The sequence below is a fragment of the Symphalangus syndactylus genome, chromosome 8 (assembly GCF_028878055.3).
Source record: "Symphalangus syndactylus isolate Jambi chromosome 8, NHGRI_mSymSyn1-v2.1_pri, whole genome shotgun sequence".
NCBI lineage: Eukaryota > Metazoa > Chordata > Mammalia > Primates > Hylobatidae > Symphalangus > Symphalangus syndactylus.
This window is the reverse complement of record NC_072430.2, coordinates 22,741,852-22,759,738: the sequence shown is the minus strand read 5'-3', so window position 1 is coordinate 22,759,738 and position 17,887 is coordinate 22,741,852. Positions and strand designations below refer to the sequence as shown.

The following is a 17,887-nucleotide window of genomic DNA, read 5'->3' as shown; positions in this document are numbered from 1 at the left end:
TCCTTGAGCTGTGGTGGGCTCCACCCAGTTCGAGCTTCCTGGCTGCCTTGTTTACCTAAGCAAGCCTGGGCAATGGCGGGCGCCCCTCCCCCAGACTGGCTGCTGCCTTGCAGTTTGATCTCAGACTGCTGTGCTAGCAATCAGTGAGACTCCATGGGCATAGGACTCTCCGAGCCAGGTTCGGGACACAATCTCCTGGTGTGCCATTTTCCAGGCCCGTTGGAAAAGCGCAGTATTAGGGTGGGACTGACCCAATTTTCCAGGTGCCATCTGTTACCCCTTTCTTTGACTAGGAAAGGGAACTCCCTGATCCCTTGTGCTTCCTGAGTGAGGCAATGCCTCGCCCTGCTTTGGCTCGTGCACAGTGCGCTGCACTGACTGTCCTGCACCCACTGTTTGGCGCTTCCTAGTGAGATGAACCCGGTACGTCAAATGGAAATACAGAAATCACCCGTCTTCTGTGTTGCTCACGCTGGGAGCTGTAGACCGGAGCTGTTCCTATTCGGCCATCTTGGCTCCAACCCATATGTGTCTTATTACTTGACTTCCTATTATTCTGTTCCACTTATTTATAAGTTTATCTTTTAAGCAATACCAAACTGTCTTGATCACTGTAACTTTATAGTGTTTTTGAAATTTGGTTAGGTGAGTTTTCCATCTTTGTTCCTTCTTAAGATTGCTTTGGCCAGTCTAGGGCCTTTGCATTTTGATATGAAGTCTAGAATTTATTTCTAGCTATTTTATGTTTTTGGCATTATTATAAATGGAAGTATACATTTTTTTATTTCACTTTCCAGTTTTTTGTTGCTGGAGTATAAGAATACTGTTGATTTTTATATATTAACCTTGTATCTTATAAACTTTCTAAATTTGTTTATTTGTTCTAGAAATTGTTTTTTAGATTTTCTAAAACTAAAATTTTATATGTAAGCGATCATATCTTCTTTAAATACAGCAATATTACTTCTTTCTATTCAATATTTATGCCTTTTGTTTCTTTCTCTTGACTTATTGCAAGGTGCAGGACCTCCCGTAAGATTAAAGTGGTACAAATAGGCATCCTTGTCTTTTTACTGATCTTAGGGGGAAACAGTTCAGTCTCTCATTATCAGGTATGATGGTAGATATAGGTTTTATGTTTATTCCCTTTATCAGATTGAGGAAGTTACCTCTTACTCCTGGTTTGCTGAGAGTTTTTGTGAATGGTTGTTGTATTTTGTTATATCTAGAAATGATATTTGATTTTTCTCCTTCATTCTGCTAATACACTGAATTACACTGATTTTAGCATTTTGTTATATCTAGAAATGATATTTGATTTTTCTCCTTCATTCTGCTAATACACTGAATTACACTGATTTTTCAAATGGTAAACCAATGTTGTCTTTTGGAGATAAACCCTATTTGGCAATGGTTTATTATCATTTTTCTCCATTGGATTCTTGGCTAATGTTTTTGTTGAGGGATTTTGCATCTGTGTTCATAGATTCATAGTGAAATTGGCCTATAATTCCCCTTTTTGTCATTTTTGGGATCAGATTTGGTATTAATGTTATTCTGGCCTCATAAAACAAGATGGATGGTATTCCCACCTTCTCTATTTTCTGACCAAGTTTGTATAAATTGGTTTTATTTTTGCCCTGAGTGTTTTATAGAATTCACTACTGAAGTTATCTAAGCCTAGAGTTTTCATTTTGGAAAATATTTTGATAATTGATTCTATTTCCTTAGTAGACATTAGATAATGTAGATCTTTTATTTCTTCTGTTGCCAGTTTTGGTAAGTTGCTTCCCTTCCACCCCAGTTTACATGTTATTTAAACTGACAAATCTGTTGGCATGAAGTTATTTATAATATTCTATTATCCTTTTAATTATGGTGTTAATCTATGGTGATAACCATTTTATTCTTGTGTTAGTGATTTCCTCTGTCCTGTCTTTGGAAATTTTTTTGCTTGTTTCTCTAGAGATTTTAATATCCATACCTAACCTTTTACAGTCTACATATTGTTATTATTGTATCATGTCACTTAACAATAATACAACTCTCTTTACTCCCTCCACACCCATTCTTCATGTTACAGTTGTCATATGAATTATATCTGCATTGAAGACCCCACCAGACAGTGTTGTAATTTTGCTTTAAGTTGTCATATGTATCTTGAAGAATACACTCTTAGTGTAAACTTTTACATTTACTCAGATCTTTACCATTTCCAGTGTTCTTCATTCATTGCTTAAGATCTAAATTTCCCTCTGGTATTTTTTTCCTTAAGATAAAAGAATTTTCTTTAGCAAATCTTGAAGTGCAAGTCTTCTGGTGACAACTTCTCTTATTTTTTCTTTATCTAAAATGTCTTATGTTTACCTTCATTCCTGAAGGATATTTTCAATCGGTATAGAAGTCTGGGTTGATAACCTTTTCCTTACTGCATTCTAATAATGTGTTTCTGTCTGTCTTCTGGCCACCATAGCATCTGATAAAATAGCTACTCTCATTTGAATTGTTGGTGCTTCTGTACGAAGCATTGTTTTTCTCTGGACACTTTAAATATTTTTTTCCTTTAGCTTTTGTTTTTAGCAGCTTGCTTTTGGTGCGTCTAGGCAATATTTACTTGAAATGTATCCAGTTTGGATTTAGTCATCTTACTGAATCTGTAAATGTATATCATTCCCCAAATTTGGAAAGATTTGGTCATTGTTTATTTAAATACATATTCTCTTCCAATTTTTCTCTCTCTTATTTCTGGGTCATCAGTTGCACATATATTAGATCTTTTATTATTGTCCATAGGCCTATAAGGCTTTGTTTTTTCTCAATTTTTAAAAAAACTCTGTGCTACTCAGTGTAAATAATTTCTCTTGATGTATCTTCAGTGTTACCAACCCTTTCCCTGTCATCTCCATTGAGCCGCTGAGCCTATCCAGTGAATTTTTTATTTCCAATATTATATTTTTCAGTTCTAAAATTTCCATTTGGTTCTTTTAGTATTTTCTATTTCTGTGCCAAGAATTTGTGTGACTAAAGTGGAAATTTTATTATTTCAGCAGCCTTTCAAAGCAAGATTAGAATTCGGGATTGCCAGTGGGAGAAGCTGTAGGGAAGACTCTAAAAAATTTTAGGACCAAATGACCTAGCCCAAGACAAAAACAGACAATAGAAAGAGAACCACAGATAATCCTGATACTGGAATTAGTAGACAAAGACTTCAAGATAACTGTGATTAGTATGATCAAGATAATAGAGGCAAACATGTAGAAAATTGATAACTCTGTTAATCCCACCCAATGAAAATTTTCAGTTTTATGCTTTATTTCTGTTTTAGAATTTCCATTTGATTTTTTTATATAGTCCACTTCTATGTGGAAATTCTTTTTCTTATTTTCTCCATATTTTTCCTTAATTTACATGTGCATTTGAAAAGAATGTTTATTCTCCACTTGTTGACTGTAGTATTCTAGCATGTCAGTTATACCAAGTTTGTTCAGAACTTGCTGTGTTTATTGATTTTCTTGCCTATTTGTTCTGTTGGCATAAGGGCCTCCTGTGTTTTGGTAACGTTTTGTTTCATGATATTGGGGCTAGTTATACAAGTGCGTCTATTTTGGGAAAATTCATTGAGTTCTGAATTTGTATACCTATAATTTGTGTACTTTCTTTATACATAAATATATATATATTTGAGATGGAGTCTCACTGTCACCCAGGCTGGAGTGCAGTGGCATGGTCCCGGCTCACTGCAACCTCCACCTCCCGGGTTGAAGTGATTCTCCTGCCTCAGCCTCCTGAGTAGCTGGGATTACAGGTGTGCATCACCATGCCTGGCTAATTTTTTTATGTTTTTAGTAGAGATGGGGTTTCATCATGTTGGCTGGGCTGGTCTCAAACTCCTGATCTCAGATGACTCACCCATCTCGGCCTCTCAAAGTGCTGGGATTACTGGCATGAGCCACTGTGCCCAGCCTCTCTATGTATATTATACTTAAATAAAGCATTTAAAAATATCCAAGACCATTTTCTTTTCTCTCAATCTTTTTAAAGAAAGATATTATTTAGCCATTTACCAATCTGAAATTGAAATGACCAAAGTAATGGATATTTTGCTAATGCGATTTAGGAAATACTGTCTAGAAAATGAAGGGTCATTATTACAATGATACCAAACTCATTGTTTTAGCTTGACAAACCCCCAAGGGCATAATTCTGTAGATATGAAAAGAGCACAAATCTGAAAGAACCCTGAATTCTTTAGACAGTAACATTGGAAAAAAATACTTCTTTTAGGCATTTTTATGAACTTTACTTGAATCTCTAATGCTTAATTTCTCAGAACAATTTTCTAAACCTACTTCAGTTGTACCTTTAATGCAAGATACTGTCTTAATAACAGGAACAATTAGAGAAAGAAAAGCAACAGAATGATGGAAGGCCCATGAGTGATAAAATGTTTGAAAAGAAACGTAAGTAGTTTTTCTATGTCTTCACCACTTAATTACATAATTAATGTTGCATCCTGGTATTCTGAAAGACCATGCTGAATTTTTTATTTGATATGGAAAATTGCTTTACTTTCTTTCATTTTTAAAAAGTTGTTTTTGAAAATTGGCCACTTAATGTGGTACAGATGTTAAGAATACATGAAGGAAAGGCAGGAACCAGAGTGGACGTTCAGATCCTTCAAAAGAAAAGCTTCGAGTCTGATAACAGCTGTAAGATTGTGAAATTGATCACTGAATAACAAAGATTGAAATATGTAAATATTACCAAGTAAGAATATTTGGAAAAGAAAGCTGCTTAGCTAGGGATAGTGATTCATATTGTCTGAGTTGTCTTGTGTATTTATGGAGATTAATAAGGACTTAGAGGAAATTATAGAACTTAAAGCAGAATTTATTTTAGGTAGAGACACTAAGACACCAACGCAAAGTCTGCCCAAGAACATCCCCATTTCTGTTCCTGGACCCTCTTCTGTCACCCCATCGACAAGTAAGAAACAACTTCTTTTTATATCTTTTTGTAATTTTTCTTCCTTGTATAAAAATTGCTGGCAAAGTCACTCTATTAGATGAGATACAGTAGGATAATAGATCTCATTCTAAAGCACTTTTCACCTTCTATCATTAGTTGTTTTGGTAGTTTTTAATTGGTAGTAAGGGTAAGATACTTCAGTGAGCTCAAATTAAGGAAAAAAGGCTAAAGCCATCTGTGTTTTACTGAAAATGATGGTAGTTGGGGAGGGAATGGGGGTTGGAGCAGCTGAGGATGAACTGAATACGTTTTCTTTTTTCTGCTTGTTACTCTAGGTAAAGAAATCAAGAAATCCAAATTGATTCGAAGCCAGTCTTTTAATAATCAAGCTTTTCATGCAAAATATGGCAACTTAGAAAAATGTGCTAGGTATGATCTGTCAGCTCTTCAATTTTTAACATAATTTTTATCTTTATTCACATCTTCATATATATGAGTTTACATTTTATAAAAATCAGAATTAATTTTGAGTTTTTTTTATAGGCCAATAGTTTGTGAGTTTTCTTCTGTAGGGATTGTTATATTTAAAAATAAGAGACCTCAAACAATTTTCACAAAAATAGGTATTCTGGCATTCTAGGAAGAATACTGACATGATACTATTTAATAATATCATAGAATCCATATATTATTTCATGAGGGAGATAGTAGTATATCACATATGCCACTTAACTTTTAATACCTATGAGTATGCTCCGTTTGCTAAATGTATATAGACATCCCTTTGCTACTAATATTGTTTCTGTCTATAAAGAAGCCATTGGCATGTTCATATGATAAAGTGATCACAACAGAGTTAGCCTGACAATAGATGAATGTCTGTTTTCCCCTTTAGCCCAGGAGACAAAATTACAAGCAGTTAAGATTAGGAGAGAATCAATATAAATTAAATTACCATGATTTTTTATATGTGCTGTACAAACTGCTGTATGTCAATTGACAAGCAAAATAATTTTAAGAAAACAAATATCTTTAAAACTATTCCTTTGTCTATCAAGATAAGTTACATGTTTCAGGAAAAAGTATTTTTCTTTTATTAAAGATAGCTTCTTACAGAATTTCAGCTGTGTTTTTAGGCATTATCAGTAGATCCATCAAGAGTACCTGGCCAATAGAGTGATCTCAAGGTGGAAAAAAGAGATTATAACTAAAGATAAGTTTTACTTCCAAGAAAATTTTACCCATCTTAGCTGCCTTGCTTGAACCTCAAAAGAAAAACTGTAATTCTGATGAAGCAAAAGTTTAAGAAAATGGTTTCAAGTTATAGACGAAGTAAGTGTTGTGAGGCATGAATATAAAAAAAAAATGAGAAATAAAAGCAACAAACGTTTCATAAGTAGAAGAAAGCATTAAAAAGAAGATTAAAACAGCACAAGTGTTAGATGACTGAGATTGTAAGAAGTGTGTTTTTGTATTTTAAACTAAATCATGTTGTTTTCTAGTAAAAGTTCTACAACAGGATATACAACTTCTGTCTCAGGGTTAGGAAAGACTTCTGTGCTTTCACTAACTGGTAAGTAGCAATCTAAGTTCTTCAAAAAGTTGCTAAATTTAACAAAATATTATTTTCCTTAAATGACCTATTTCTTTAGTACTAGATATAGTGTTTTCTTAAATCTATATCTTTTATCAGATCCCTAAGAAATTAAACTTTTGTCTAGCAATTGAGAAAATATTTGACTAAACTATTTTGTCTTCACTATGTCAAGACTCAGAGTTTAGTACTTTTAAAATAGAAAAAGAACAAAAGTGATAGGATATGTTTTACCATACTGGGAAGGCTTACTGAGGCACAGACAAAAAGGTTTTGCAATGATTTTTAAGGAAGTTAAAAACAACAAGACTTCACTGTAAATCTAGACGAACAGCTAAACATTTACAATATTATGTATTTGGAAGTCTGTGGCAGGGGTCAGCATATTTCCCTGAAGGGCCAGAAGGTAAACATACAGGCTTTGTTGGCCAAATTGGTCTGTCACAGTTTTTGAACTCTGCTGTTACTGAGTAAAAGCAGCCATAGACAGTACATAATGAATAGATATGGCGGTGTTGCAATAAAACTTTATCTACAAAAACAGGCAGTGGGCAAGATTTGACCCACAGACTAATTTGCTGGCCTCTGGTTTATATAATAGAGCATAGAATTATACTGTAAATAATGTAGACTATATTGTTAAAATTATTAGTGGCTAAATGTGTGTTTTTAACTTTATGCTTTGGAAATACTGGTTGAAAATTTTACTATTGATCTATGGTAATTGTTTTAGGTGAAGTAGTAGTGAATCTGCTCAAAGATCTGTAATTTTTAGAGCTTAGTTACATTTTCTTTTTAGGTTACATTTTGAGTATTCTGTCTTCTTTTTCTTTTTCTTTTTAATTCTTATGAGGAATGTATATACTCTGGCTGTTCTGTAAACTGTTTCATTTGCTGGAAGAGAAAATCTTTCTAGCATTAAAGCATTGACATTCACATACAGTATATAGAGTGGTTCTGCAAGGTAGACTGATTATCACAAGAAATAATTTGATAACAGAAAGTTGATTAACTAAAATTTTCCCCATATCTTGGACTGTAAATAATAAAACTATTGATTACTTTCAGCTCAGTAAAGCTGTGAATTCTTTAGGAGGTACTAAGGAACATTCAGAGTTTAAGAACTTTGTTTAAAATATAGAGTGCCTTTAAAAATTTAAGTGTACAAAACCGGTTTGAATTAGCTTCGAGCTAATAGATGATTATAGATGTTCATAAGGGGTTCTTCAGATTTGGATGGATCTCACCTGTCCTCTTGGTACTTCTTCACTTAGCTGTAATGAGCATATTTATTCATGATCTTGTAACATTTTTTGTCAAGAAATTTCTTTGTCTAAATCATTAAGAATATTGATTCAGAAGTGGTTTTTAAAAGTTTTAATTAAGTGCATTAATTTATTTAGTTTTAACTTTGCTAGTTTTTAAGTGACCTTAAGAACCAAGAGAGTAGATATGGTCCACAGATTGTAAAACTTACATCCAAAGTCTTAAGTTATGTATTTTATGAGGTGTATTTGTCTGTTTTCATGCTGTTAATAAAGACATACCCAAGACTGGGTAATTTATAGGAAAGAGGTTTAATTGACTCACAGTTCCACATGGCTGGGGAGGCCTCACAATCATGGCAGAAGGCAAAGGGAAAGCAAGACGTGTCTTACATGGCAGCAAGCAAGAGGGTGTATGTAGGGGAACTGCCGTTTTATAAAACCACCAGATCTCGTGACACTTATTCACTATCACGAGAACAGCATGGGAAAAATTTGCCCCCATGATTCAGTTACCTCCCACCAGGTCCCTCCCACAACACATGGGGATTATTACAGTTCAAGGTGAGATTTGGGTAGTGACACAGGGCCAAACTGTATCATGAGAGTAAGTATTTTATTAAAATATTTGAAAAATATTCTGTCTTAATATCTCAATATTATTATTTATTTATTTATTTTTATTATACTTTAGGTTTTAGGGTACATGTGCACAATGTGCAGGTTTGTTACATATGTATCCATGTGCCATGTTGTTTTGCTGCACCCATTAACTTGTTATTTAGCATTAGGTGTATCTCCTAATGCTGTCCCTCCCCCCTACCCCCACCCCACAACAGTCCCCGGAGTGTGATGTTCCCCTTCCTGTGTCCATGAGTTCTCATTGTTCAATTCCCACCTATGAGTGAGAACATGCGGTGTTTGGTTTTTTGTCCTTGCGATAGTTTACTGAGAATGATGGTTTCCAGTTTCATCCACATCCCTACAAAGGACATGAACTCGTCATTTTTTATGGCTGCATAGTATTCCATGGTGTATATGTGCCACATTTTCTTAATCCAGTCTATCATTGTTGGACATTTCGGTTGGTTCCAACTCTTTGCTATTGTGAATAGTGCCGCAATAAACATATGTGTGCATGTGTCTTTATAGCAGCATGATTTATACTCCTTTGGGTATATACCTAGTAATGGGATGGCTGGGTCAAATGGTATTTCTAGTTCTAGATCCCTGAGGAATCACCACACTGACTTCCAAAATGGTTGAACTAGTTTACAGTCCCACCAACAGTGTAAAAGTGTTCCTATTTCTCCACATCCTCTCCAGCACCTGTTGTTTCCTGACTTTTTAATGATGACCATTCTAACTAGTGTGAGATGGTATCTCACTGTGGTTTTGATTTGCATTTCTCTGATGGCCAGTGATGATGAGCATTTTTTCCTGTGTTTTTTGGCTGCATAAATGTCTTCTTTTGAGAAGTGTCTGTTCATGTCCTTCACCCACTTTTTGATGGGGTTGTTTGTTTTTTTCTTGTAAATTTGTTTGAGTTCATTGTAGATTCTGGATATTAGCCCTTTGTCAGATGAGTAGGTTGCAAAAATTTTCTCCCATTCTGTAGGTTGCCTGTTCACTCTGATGGTAGTTTCTTTTGCTGTGCAGAAGCTCTTTAGTTTAATTAGATCCCATTTGTCAATTTTGGCTTTTGTTGCCATTACTTTTGGTGTTTTAGACATGAAGTCCTTGCCCATGCCTATGTCCTGAATGGTAATGCCTAGGTTTTCTTGTAGGATTTTAATGGTTTTAGGTCTAACATGTAAGTCTTTAATCCATCTTGAATTAATTTTTGTATAAGGTGTAAGGAAGGGATCCAGTTTCAGCTTTCTACATATGGCTAGCCAGTTTTCCCAGCACCATTTATTAAATAGGGAATCCTTTCCCCATTGCTTGTTTTTGTCAGGTTTGTCAAAGATCAGATAGTTGTAGATATGTGGCATCATTTCTGAGAACTCTGTTCTGTTCCATTGATCTATGTCTCTGTTTTGGTACCAGTACCATGCTGTTTTGGTTACTGTAGCCTTGTAGTATAGTTTGAAGTCAGGTCGCATAATGCCTCCAGCTTTGTTCTTTTGGCTTAGGATTGACTTGGTGATGCGGCCTCTTTTTTGGTTCCATATGAACTTTAAAGTAGTTTTTTCCAATCCTGTGAAGAAAGTCATTGGTAGCTTGATGGGGATGGCATTGAATCTATAAATTACCTTGGGCAGTATGGACATTTTCACGATATTGATTCTTCCAACCCATGAGCATGGAATGTTCTTCCATTTGTTTGTATCCTCTTTTATTTCATTGAGCAGTGGTTTGTAGTTCTCCTTGAAGAGGTCCATCACATCCCTTGTAAGTTGGATTCCTAGGTATTTTATTCTCTTTGAAGCAATTGTGAATGAGAGTTCACTCATGATTTGGCTCTCTGTTTGTCTGTGATTGGTGTACAAGAATGCCTGTGATTTTTGTACATTGATTTTGTATCCTGAGACTTTGCTGAAGTTGCTAATCAGCTTAAGGAGATTTTGGGCTGAGACGATGGGGTTTTCTAGATATACAATCATGTCATCTGCAGACAGGGACAATTTGACTTCCTCTTTTCCTAACTGAATACCCTTTATTTCCTTCTCCTGCCTGATTGCCCTGGCCAGAACTTCCAGCACTATGTTGAATAGGAGTGGTGAGAGAGGGCATCCCTGTCTTGTGCCAGTTTTCGAAGGGAATGCTTCCAGTTTTTGCCCATTCATTATGATATTGGCTGTGGGTTTGTCATAGATAGCTCTTATTATTTTGAGATATGTCCCATCAATACCTAATTTATTGAGAGTTTTTAGCATGAAGCGTTGTTGAATTTTGTCAAAGGCCTTTTCTGCATCTATTGAGAATATCTCAATATTATTTTTAGTTGAGGGAGAACTGTAGGTTGAATGAAATATCTCCTAGAGTTCTTGGTTAGAAAAAGGTGCTTATTATTGTTATTCATTACTTAGAAACTGAAAATATTTGCTATATAATACATCTATAAAGAGAAAATGGAAGCAGAACGTCTTTTAACAAATGTGTCAGATGTTTGCATAGAGAAGAGATCTTATTTGTCAGACTCAAAACAGGCTTCAAGATGATTATGTCATTTGAGATGAACCTTAAGGTATGCGAGGATTTTGACAGGCAGAGATGTGTATAGAATAACATTCCATTCACAGTACCAGTCATAAACAAAAGATGATTGTTGGTGTTTTCAGGGAGCAACGGCTGACTAGTTTGGCTGGAGTGTGGAGTGAGTATAATGGAGTAGTAGTGTTAGATAAAACTGTAAGGAGGCCGGGCGCTGTGGCTCATGCCTGTAATCCCAGCACTTTGGGAGGCCGAGGTGGGCGAATCATGAGGTCAGGAGATCGGGATAATCCTGGCTAACATGGTGAAACCCTGTCTCTACTAAAATACAAAAAAAAAATTTAGTCGGGCGTGGTGTCAGGTGCCTGTAGTCCCAGCTACTCAGGAGGCTGAGGCAGGAGAATGGTGTGAACCCGGGAGGCAGAGCTTGCAGTGAGCTGAGATCGCGCCACTGCACTCCAGCCTGGGTGACAGAGCAAGACTCCATCTCCAAAAAAAAAAAAAAAAAAAAAAAAAACCAAAACCAAACAAACAAACAAAAAAAACTGTAAGGAAAGGTCAGAGTCAGAGCTTGGAATGCTAGATTGGATACCTTTTACTTAACACGAATCCACTGTGCATTGTGTGGGGACTTATGCCTGTCTTCAGTTATACTTCTTAAAGCTGTTGAGGAAAGTCTGAGAAACTGTCACAGCCAAGGAGAGCCTAAGGAGAACTAACAAGTAAATGTGATATAGTATCCTGGATGGAATCCTGAGACAGAAAAAGTTGTTATTAGATAAAATAACAACTACTATGGATTTTAGTTAATAATGTATCAGTATTGGTTCATTAAATAAAATAAATATAGCATACTTACGTAAGCTGTTAATAGAGGAAATTGGTTGAGGGGGATATGTGAGAATTATTTTTTCTGTCATCTCAATTTTTCTGTAAATCAAAACTGTTCTGAAAAAGACAGTTTATTTAAACAAATAACATTTATAGTATCTTCAAAAACACTAAGTGCTCAGGGACAAATTTAACAAAATGTGCTAGAGATACATAAAAAACTTTAAAATATTGCTGAAAGAAGCTAAAGATCTAAATAAATGGAGAGATATAACATGTTTATGGATTGAAAAACTTAATATTGTTCCAATGTCAGTTTTTTTTATAAATTGACCCAGAGATTCAGTGAAATCCTAATTAAAATTCTAGTAGTCTTTTTGCAGAAATTTATAAGCTGATTCTAAAAATCTGTATTGAAATGCAAAAGGACCCCAGTGTAGCCAAAATAGTTTTGAAAAAGAAAAAGCTGGAGAACTTAAATATAAGTTTGATTTCAACAATTACTATAAAATTCTGGTAATCAAGATATTGTGTTCTATGTTGTCATATACAGTCAGTTGACTTTAACAAAGGCTTCAAAGATAAATCAGTGGTGATAGAATAATATTTTTTAAAATGGTGCTGGTTGGACCCATTCCTTGAAAGACACAATTCATCCAGGCACACACCTGTAATCCCAGCAATTTGGGAGGCAGAGACGGGTGGATCAGCTGAGGTCAGGAGTTCAAGACCTGCCTGACCAACATGGCAAAACCCTGTCAACTAAAAATACAAAAATCAGCTGGTTGTGGTGGCATGCACCTATAGTCCCAGCTACTCGGGAGGCTGAGACAGAAGAATCGCTTGAACCTGGGAGGCAGAGGTTGCAGTGAGCCGAGATCGTGCCAGTGCACTCCAGCCGGGGAGACAGAGTGAGACTCCATCTCAAAAAAAAAAAAGACACAATTCAAAACTCACAGAAGAAATAGACAATCTGAATAGGCTCATATCTATTAAAGAAATTGAATCAGTAATTAATAATCTTCCAAAACAGAAAGCATCTAGCCCAGATGGGTTCACTGATACCAAATATTTGAGGAATAAATTGTACCAATTATGTACAATCTCTTTCACAAGATAGAAGCAACGGGAATACACCCTAACTCGTTCTGTGAGGTCAGCATTACCCAACTACCAAAGTCATTCCAAGAAAAGAATAATACATACCAACATCTCTCAAGACCACAAATGTGAAAATTGTCAAAAAAATATTAGCAAATCAAATCCAACAATATATAAAAAGAATTATACACCAAAACTGAGTAGGATTTATACCAGTTATGGAAGACTAATTCACCATTTGAAGAATGCTTAATGTAATACATCACACTAACAGGCCAAGGGAGAAAAATCACGTGATCATAGTAATACATGAAGAAAGGACATTTGACAAAACCCAACACCTATTAATGATAAAAAGCATCAGTAAGCTAGGAATAGAGAACTTCCTCAACTTGATAGGGAACATCTACAAAAAACCTACAGATAACATCACAGTAGTGAGGAACTAGAAGCATTCCCCCTAAGATCAGGAACAAGACAGTGATGTACTCCTCTCACCATTCCTTTTTACCATCATACTGGAAGTTCTAGAAAAGGAAAGATACACTGATTTTGGAAGGAAGAACTCAAATTGTCTTTGGTCACAGATAACATGATCATCTATGTAGAAAATCCATAAGAATTGGCAAAAACACTTCTGGAACTAAGAAGTGATTATGGCAAGGTTGCAGAATATAAGGTTAATATATGAAGGTCAATGTAAGGTTAATGTGCAAAGTTCAGTATGTCCTATATTCCAGCAGTGAACAAGTAGGAATTTAAAATTAAAAGCAAAATACCATTTACTATTAGCACTGAGAAAAATGAAATACTCAGGCATAATTCTAACAAAATATGTACAAGATCTATATAAGGAAAACTACAAAATTCTGATAGGAGAAATCAAAGAACTAATAAAGAAGGAGATGTGTCGTGTTCATTGTTAGAAGTACTCAATATTGTCAAGATGTCAGTTCTTCCCAAATTGATCTATAAACTAAATGCAGTCTCAGTCAAAATCCCAACAAGTTATTTGGTGGATATCAACAAACTTCCAAAGTTTACCTAGAGAAGAAAGTCCCAGAATAGCCAACATAATAATGAAGAACAAAGCTAGAAGATTGACACCACCTGACTTCAGGACTTACTCTAAAGCTACAGCAATCAAGACAATGTGGTATTGGCAAAAGAATAGTCAAACAGATTGAAGGAACAGAATAGGAGGCCCAGAAATAGACCCACGTAAATGTAGTCACATGATCATTAACAAAGGAGCAAAGCCAATACAATGGAGAAAAGATAGTCTTTTCAAACAAGTGCAGCTGGAACAATAGGACACCCACATGCAAAAAAAAAAAAAAAAAATAGATCTTTTACACCCTTCCCAAAAAGTGTATTCAAAAATGAGTCACTGTTCTAAATGTAAAATGCAAAACTATAAAATTCCTAGAAGTTAACATAGGAGAAAATCTAGATGACCCTGCTTACGGTAATGACATTTTAGATACCATGTCAAAGGCGCAATCTATGAAATAAAGAATAAGCTGAAATTCATTAAAATTAAGACTACTATTTGAAAAATACTGTCAAGAGAATGAGAAGGCAAGCCACTGACTGAGAGAAAATGTTTGCAAAACACATAATCTGATAAAGGACTTTTATCCAAAATATACAAAAAACTTGTAAAACTTAACAGTAGGAAAACTAACAACCTGATTAAAAAATGGGCAAAGACTTGAACAGATACCTCACTGAAGAAGATATATAGATGGAAAATAAGTATATGCAAAGATGTTCATCATATGTCATCAGGTTTATGCAAATTAAAACAATGAAGCCCCATGACACACCTATTAGAATGGTCAAAATCCAAAACGCTGACAACAAATGCTGGTGAGGATGTGAAGCAACGGGAACTCTCATTCATTTCTGGTGGGAATACAAAATGGTACAGCCACTATGGAACATCAGTTTGTTGGTTTCTTACAAAACCAGACATACTCTTGCCATATGATCTAGCAGTTGTGCTCCTTGGTATTTATCCACAGGAGTTGAAAACTTACATCCACATGAAAATCTGAGCATGAATGTTTATATCAGCTTTACTCATAATTGCCATAATTTGGAAACAAGTTGTTCTTCAGTAGGTAGATGAATAAGCAAACTGTGATACATCCAGACAGTGGAATATTATGCAGTGCTAAAATGAAATGAGCTATCAGGCCATGAAAAGACATGAAGGAACCTTAAATACATACTACTAAGTGAAAGAAGCAAATTGAAAAGGTAACATTCCAGCTATATGACATTCTGGAAAAGATGAAACTATGGAGACAGTAAAATGATAAGTAGTTGTCAGGGGTTCGGGGGAAGGAGAAATGAATAGATGGAGCACAGGTAGTTTTTAGGGCAGTGAAAACACTCTGGATGATACCAAAACGATGGAAACATGTCATGTATATATTGTCCAAATCCATAGCATGTACGCCATTAAGAGTGAACCCTAATGTGAACTGTGGACTTTGGGTGATAATGACATGTCAATGTGGGTTCATCAATGCAACAAATGTACCACATTGTGGGAGACATTGTGGGAGACATTGAAGTTGGGAGGCTATATATGAATGGTAAGATGTGGGAGATCTCTGTACCTTCCACTCAATTGTGCTATAAACTTAAAACTGTTCTAAAAAATAAAGTCTACTTAAAAAGTAGTGCTGGAACCATTGGATATCCATATTAAAGAAACAAAAACAAAAACCCTGAACCTTAATTATTTGTTGAATTTGTATAAATTTAAGGCATACAAGTGCAGTTTTATTACATGGCTATATTACATAATGGTTAAGTCTGGGCATTTAGTGTAACCTAATAGTGTACATTTTACCCATTAAGTAATTTCTCATCCATCACCCCCTCTGACACTCCCACCCTTCCTAGTCTGATGAGTATTCTACATTCTATGACCACATGTACACGTTATTTAGCTCCCACTTATAAGTGAAAACAGGCAGTATCTGACTTTCCGTTCCTGTGAATCTCAAGTCTTATCACTTTACACAAAATTATGCTATGCTCAAAATGTATTATAAACCTAAGCATAAAAGTGTCTATATTTTCTAAAGAAAATATAGAAGAAAGTCTTTGTGATTTTGGAATACACAAAGGTTTATCTTGACCATAAAACAAAAATATCAACACACTGGACTTAATCAAAATTAAAGCATCTGGGCTTTGAAATAGAGCATTAAAAAATAAAAGGCAGGGCATAGATTTGGAGGAAATATTCATAGTATATATACCAGACAAAGAATTTGTATCCAGAATACATACAAAGATGTCTTTATAAAAAATTAGGCAACCAATTTTAAAATGGGAAAAAGGTTTGAACATGAACTTCACAAAAGATACACAAGTAAGTGCATGAAAAGATGCTTAACATCCTAATCATTAGGGAAATGGAAATTTAAAAGCAATAAAAAAGCACCCAAGGAGATACCACTTCACACTTGCTAGAATGTCTAAAACTAGAAAGACTCACAATATCAAGTGTGTGTGAGGATGTGGAGTAACTCTCCAGAATACGCACATGTTCCTGGCAAAAATGTCAGGAAAGAAAAGAAACTCTGGACATCAATTTGGCAGTTTCTTTTGAAGTTAAATATATATTTAGTGTATGACCCAGCAGTTCCACTCCTTGGCATTTACTGAGAAGAAACTAAAACATATGTCCACACACAGACTTGTACATGAGTGTTCATAGCAGCTTTATTTGTAATATATAAAAACTGGAAAAAAATAGAAATGTCTATCAACAGATATTATGGGTAAACAAATTTTGACATATTCACACAATAGCAGTCAGAAATAGAAAGGAAGTATTGATACATAAAACATGAATGATTTTCAAAATTATGCTGAATGAAAGAAGCCAGACAAAAAAGAATATATACTGTATGTTTTCATTTATATAAAATTCTGGACAATACAAACTATAGTTGACAGGAGTGGTTTGGAGAGGGAGGAGGAGGATTGTGATGGGGTATGAGGGACTGTTTCATAGCGATAGACATGTTCACGTCTTGATTGTGGTGATGACTTCATGGGGGTGTACATATGTCAAAACCTTAACTTTTTGCAGTTTGTTGTATGTAAATTGTGCCCTCATAAAATTGATTTAAAAAGTGAAAAAGTTAGCTGTCATTAACCTTTTCTTTGGTTACCCTCTTAGTATATTTGATATGTCTGACTTTATATGTATTACTTTCAGATGATTCATTCCGGACTCGTAATGCCAGTAGCGTTCCATCTTCCTTTTCTCCTAATACTCCCTTACCGAGTACTTCCCGTGGGACAGGTAACTCAGTTGATCCCAAGAGCAGTGGAAGTAAAGATACACAACCACGGAAGGCTACCTTGTAAGTAATCAAGTGATGTCTGAGTGTATTATCCTACTCTTTTGCTCAACACACTTTCCTTCCCACTTAAGTACTTTCCAAAGAATAGAAAATGTCTATAATGAGAAAATGTTATAAATTAAAGGGTATTATTGTCACATGTGACTCTGTTATGTTAGTTTATATAGAATAACTTATATATGGCAAAGGCATTATAACCTTAGGGAATCACCAGGAAACATTTAAATGGCTCCCACTAATGTCTGAAATCTATTTTTTTTCTATGAAATGTTTACATTTAGGGAATTTATCTCTAAGAAGGCATCCCTTTAAACACCTAGCTTAAGGATATGGTATTTTATCACCCAGTGTGCAGAAAGATTGGTACAGCTGATGTCACTTAAGAAATAAGTGGCACCGTGGAACCCAGAATTGTGAGTGCAATAAACTGGAGAGATTTACAGACTATACTTATGTCTTGAAGCTGAGGTTATAAAGGGCCTCCATTCTCCTTTTCCCCCATGATTCCTTTTAATGTCCTATTTGTATCTTGTTTGATTTGTTGAAGTCTTTCTTTTACTTTAAATATTTAAGAG

The 17,887-nt window shown here is 35.1% G+C and overlaps 1 protein-coding gene across 3 annotated transcripts in view; it reads left to right on the top strand.

Annotated features, from left to right (window-relative positions):
* Positions 1–17,887, top strand: part of PPP4R4 (protein phosphatase 4 regulatory subunit 4) — a 125,958-nt gene that overhangs the window by 104,181 nt on the left and 3,890 nt on the right. For 2 of the 3 annotated variants that reach the window (XM_055288291.2, XM_055288293.2), the window contains 5 exons: positions 4,391–4,460; positions 4,900–4,986; positions 5,304–5,397; positions 6,471–6,541; positions 17,165–17,312. In XM_055288291.2, coding sequence (XP_055144266.1) covers positions 4,391–4,460; positions 4,900–4,986; positions 5,304–5,397; positions 6,471–6,541; positions 17,165–17,312 — 470 coding nt within the window. The remainder of the gene's footprint in view (positions 1–4,390; positions 4,461–4,899; positions 4,987–5,303; positions 5,398–6,470; positions 6,542–17,164; positions 17,313–17,887) is intronic. The other variant, XM_055288294.2, reaches the window with a different exon arrangement.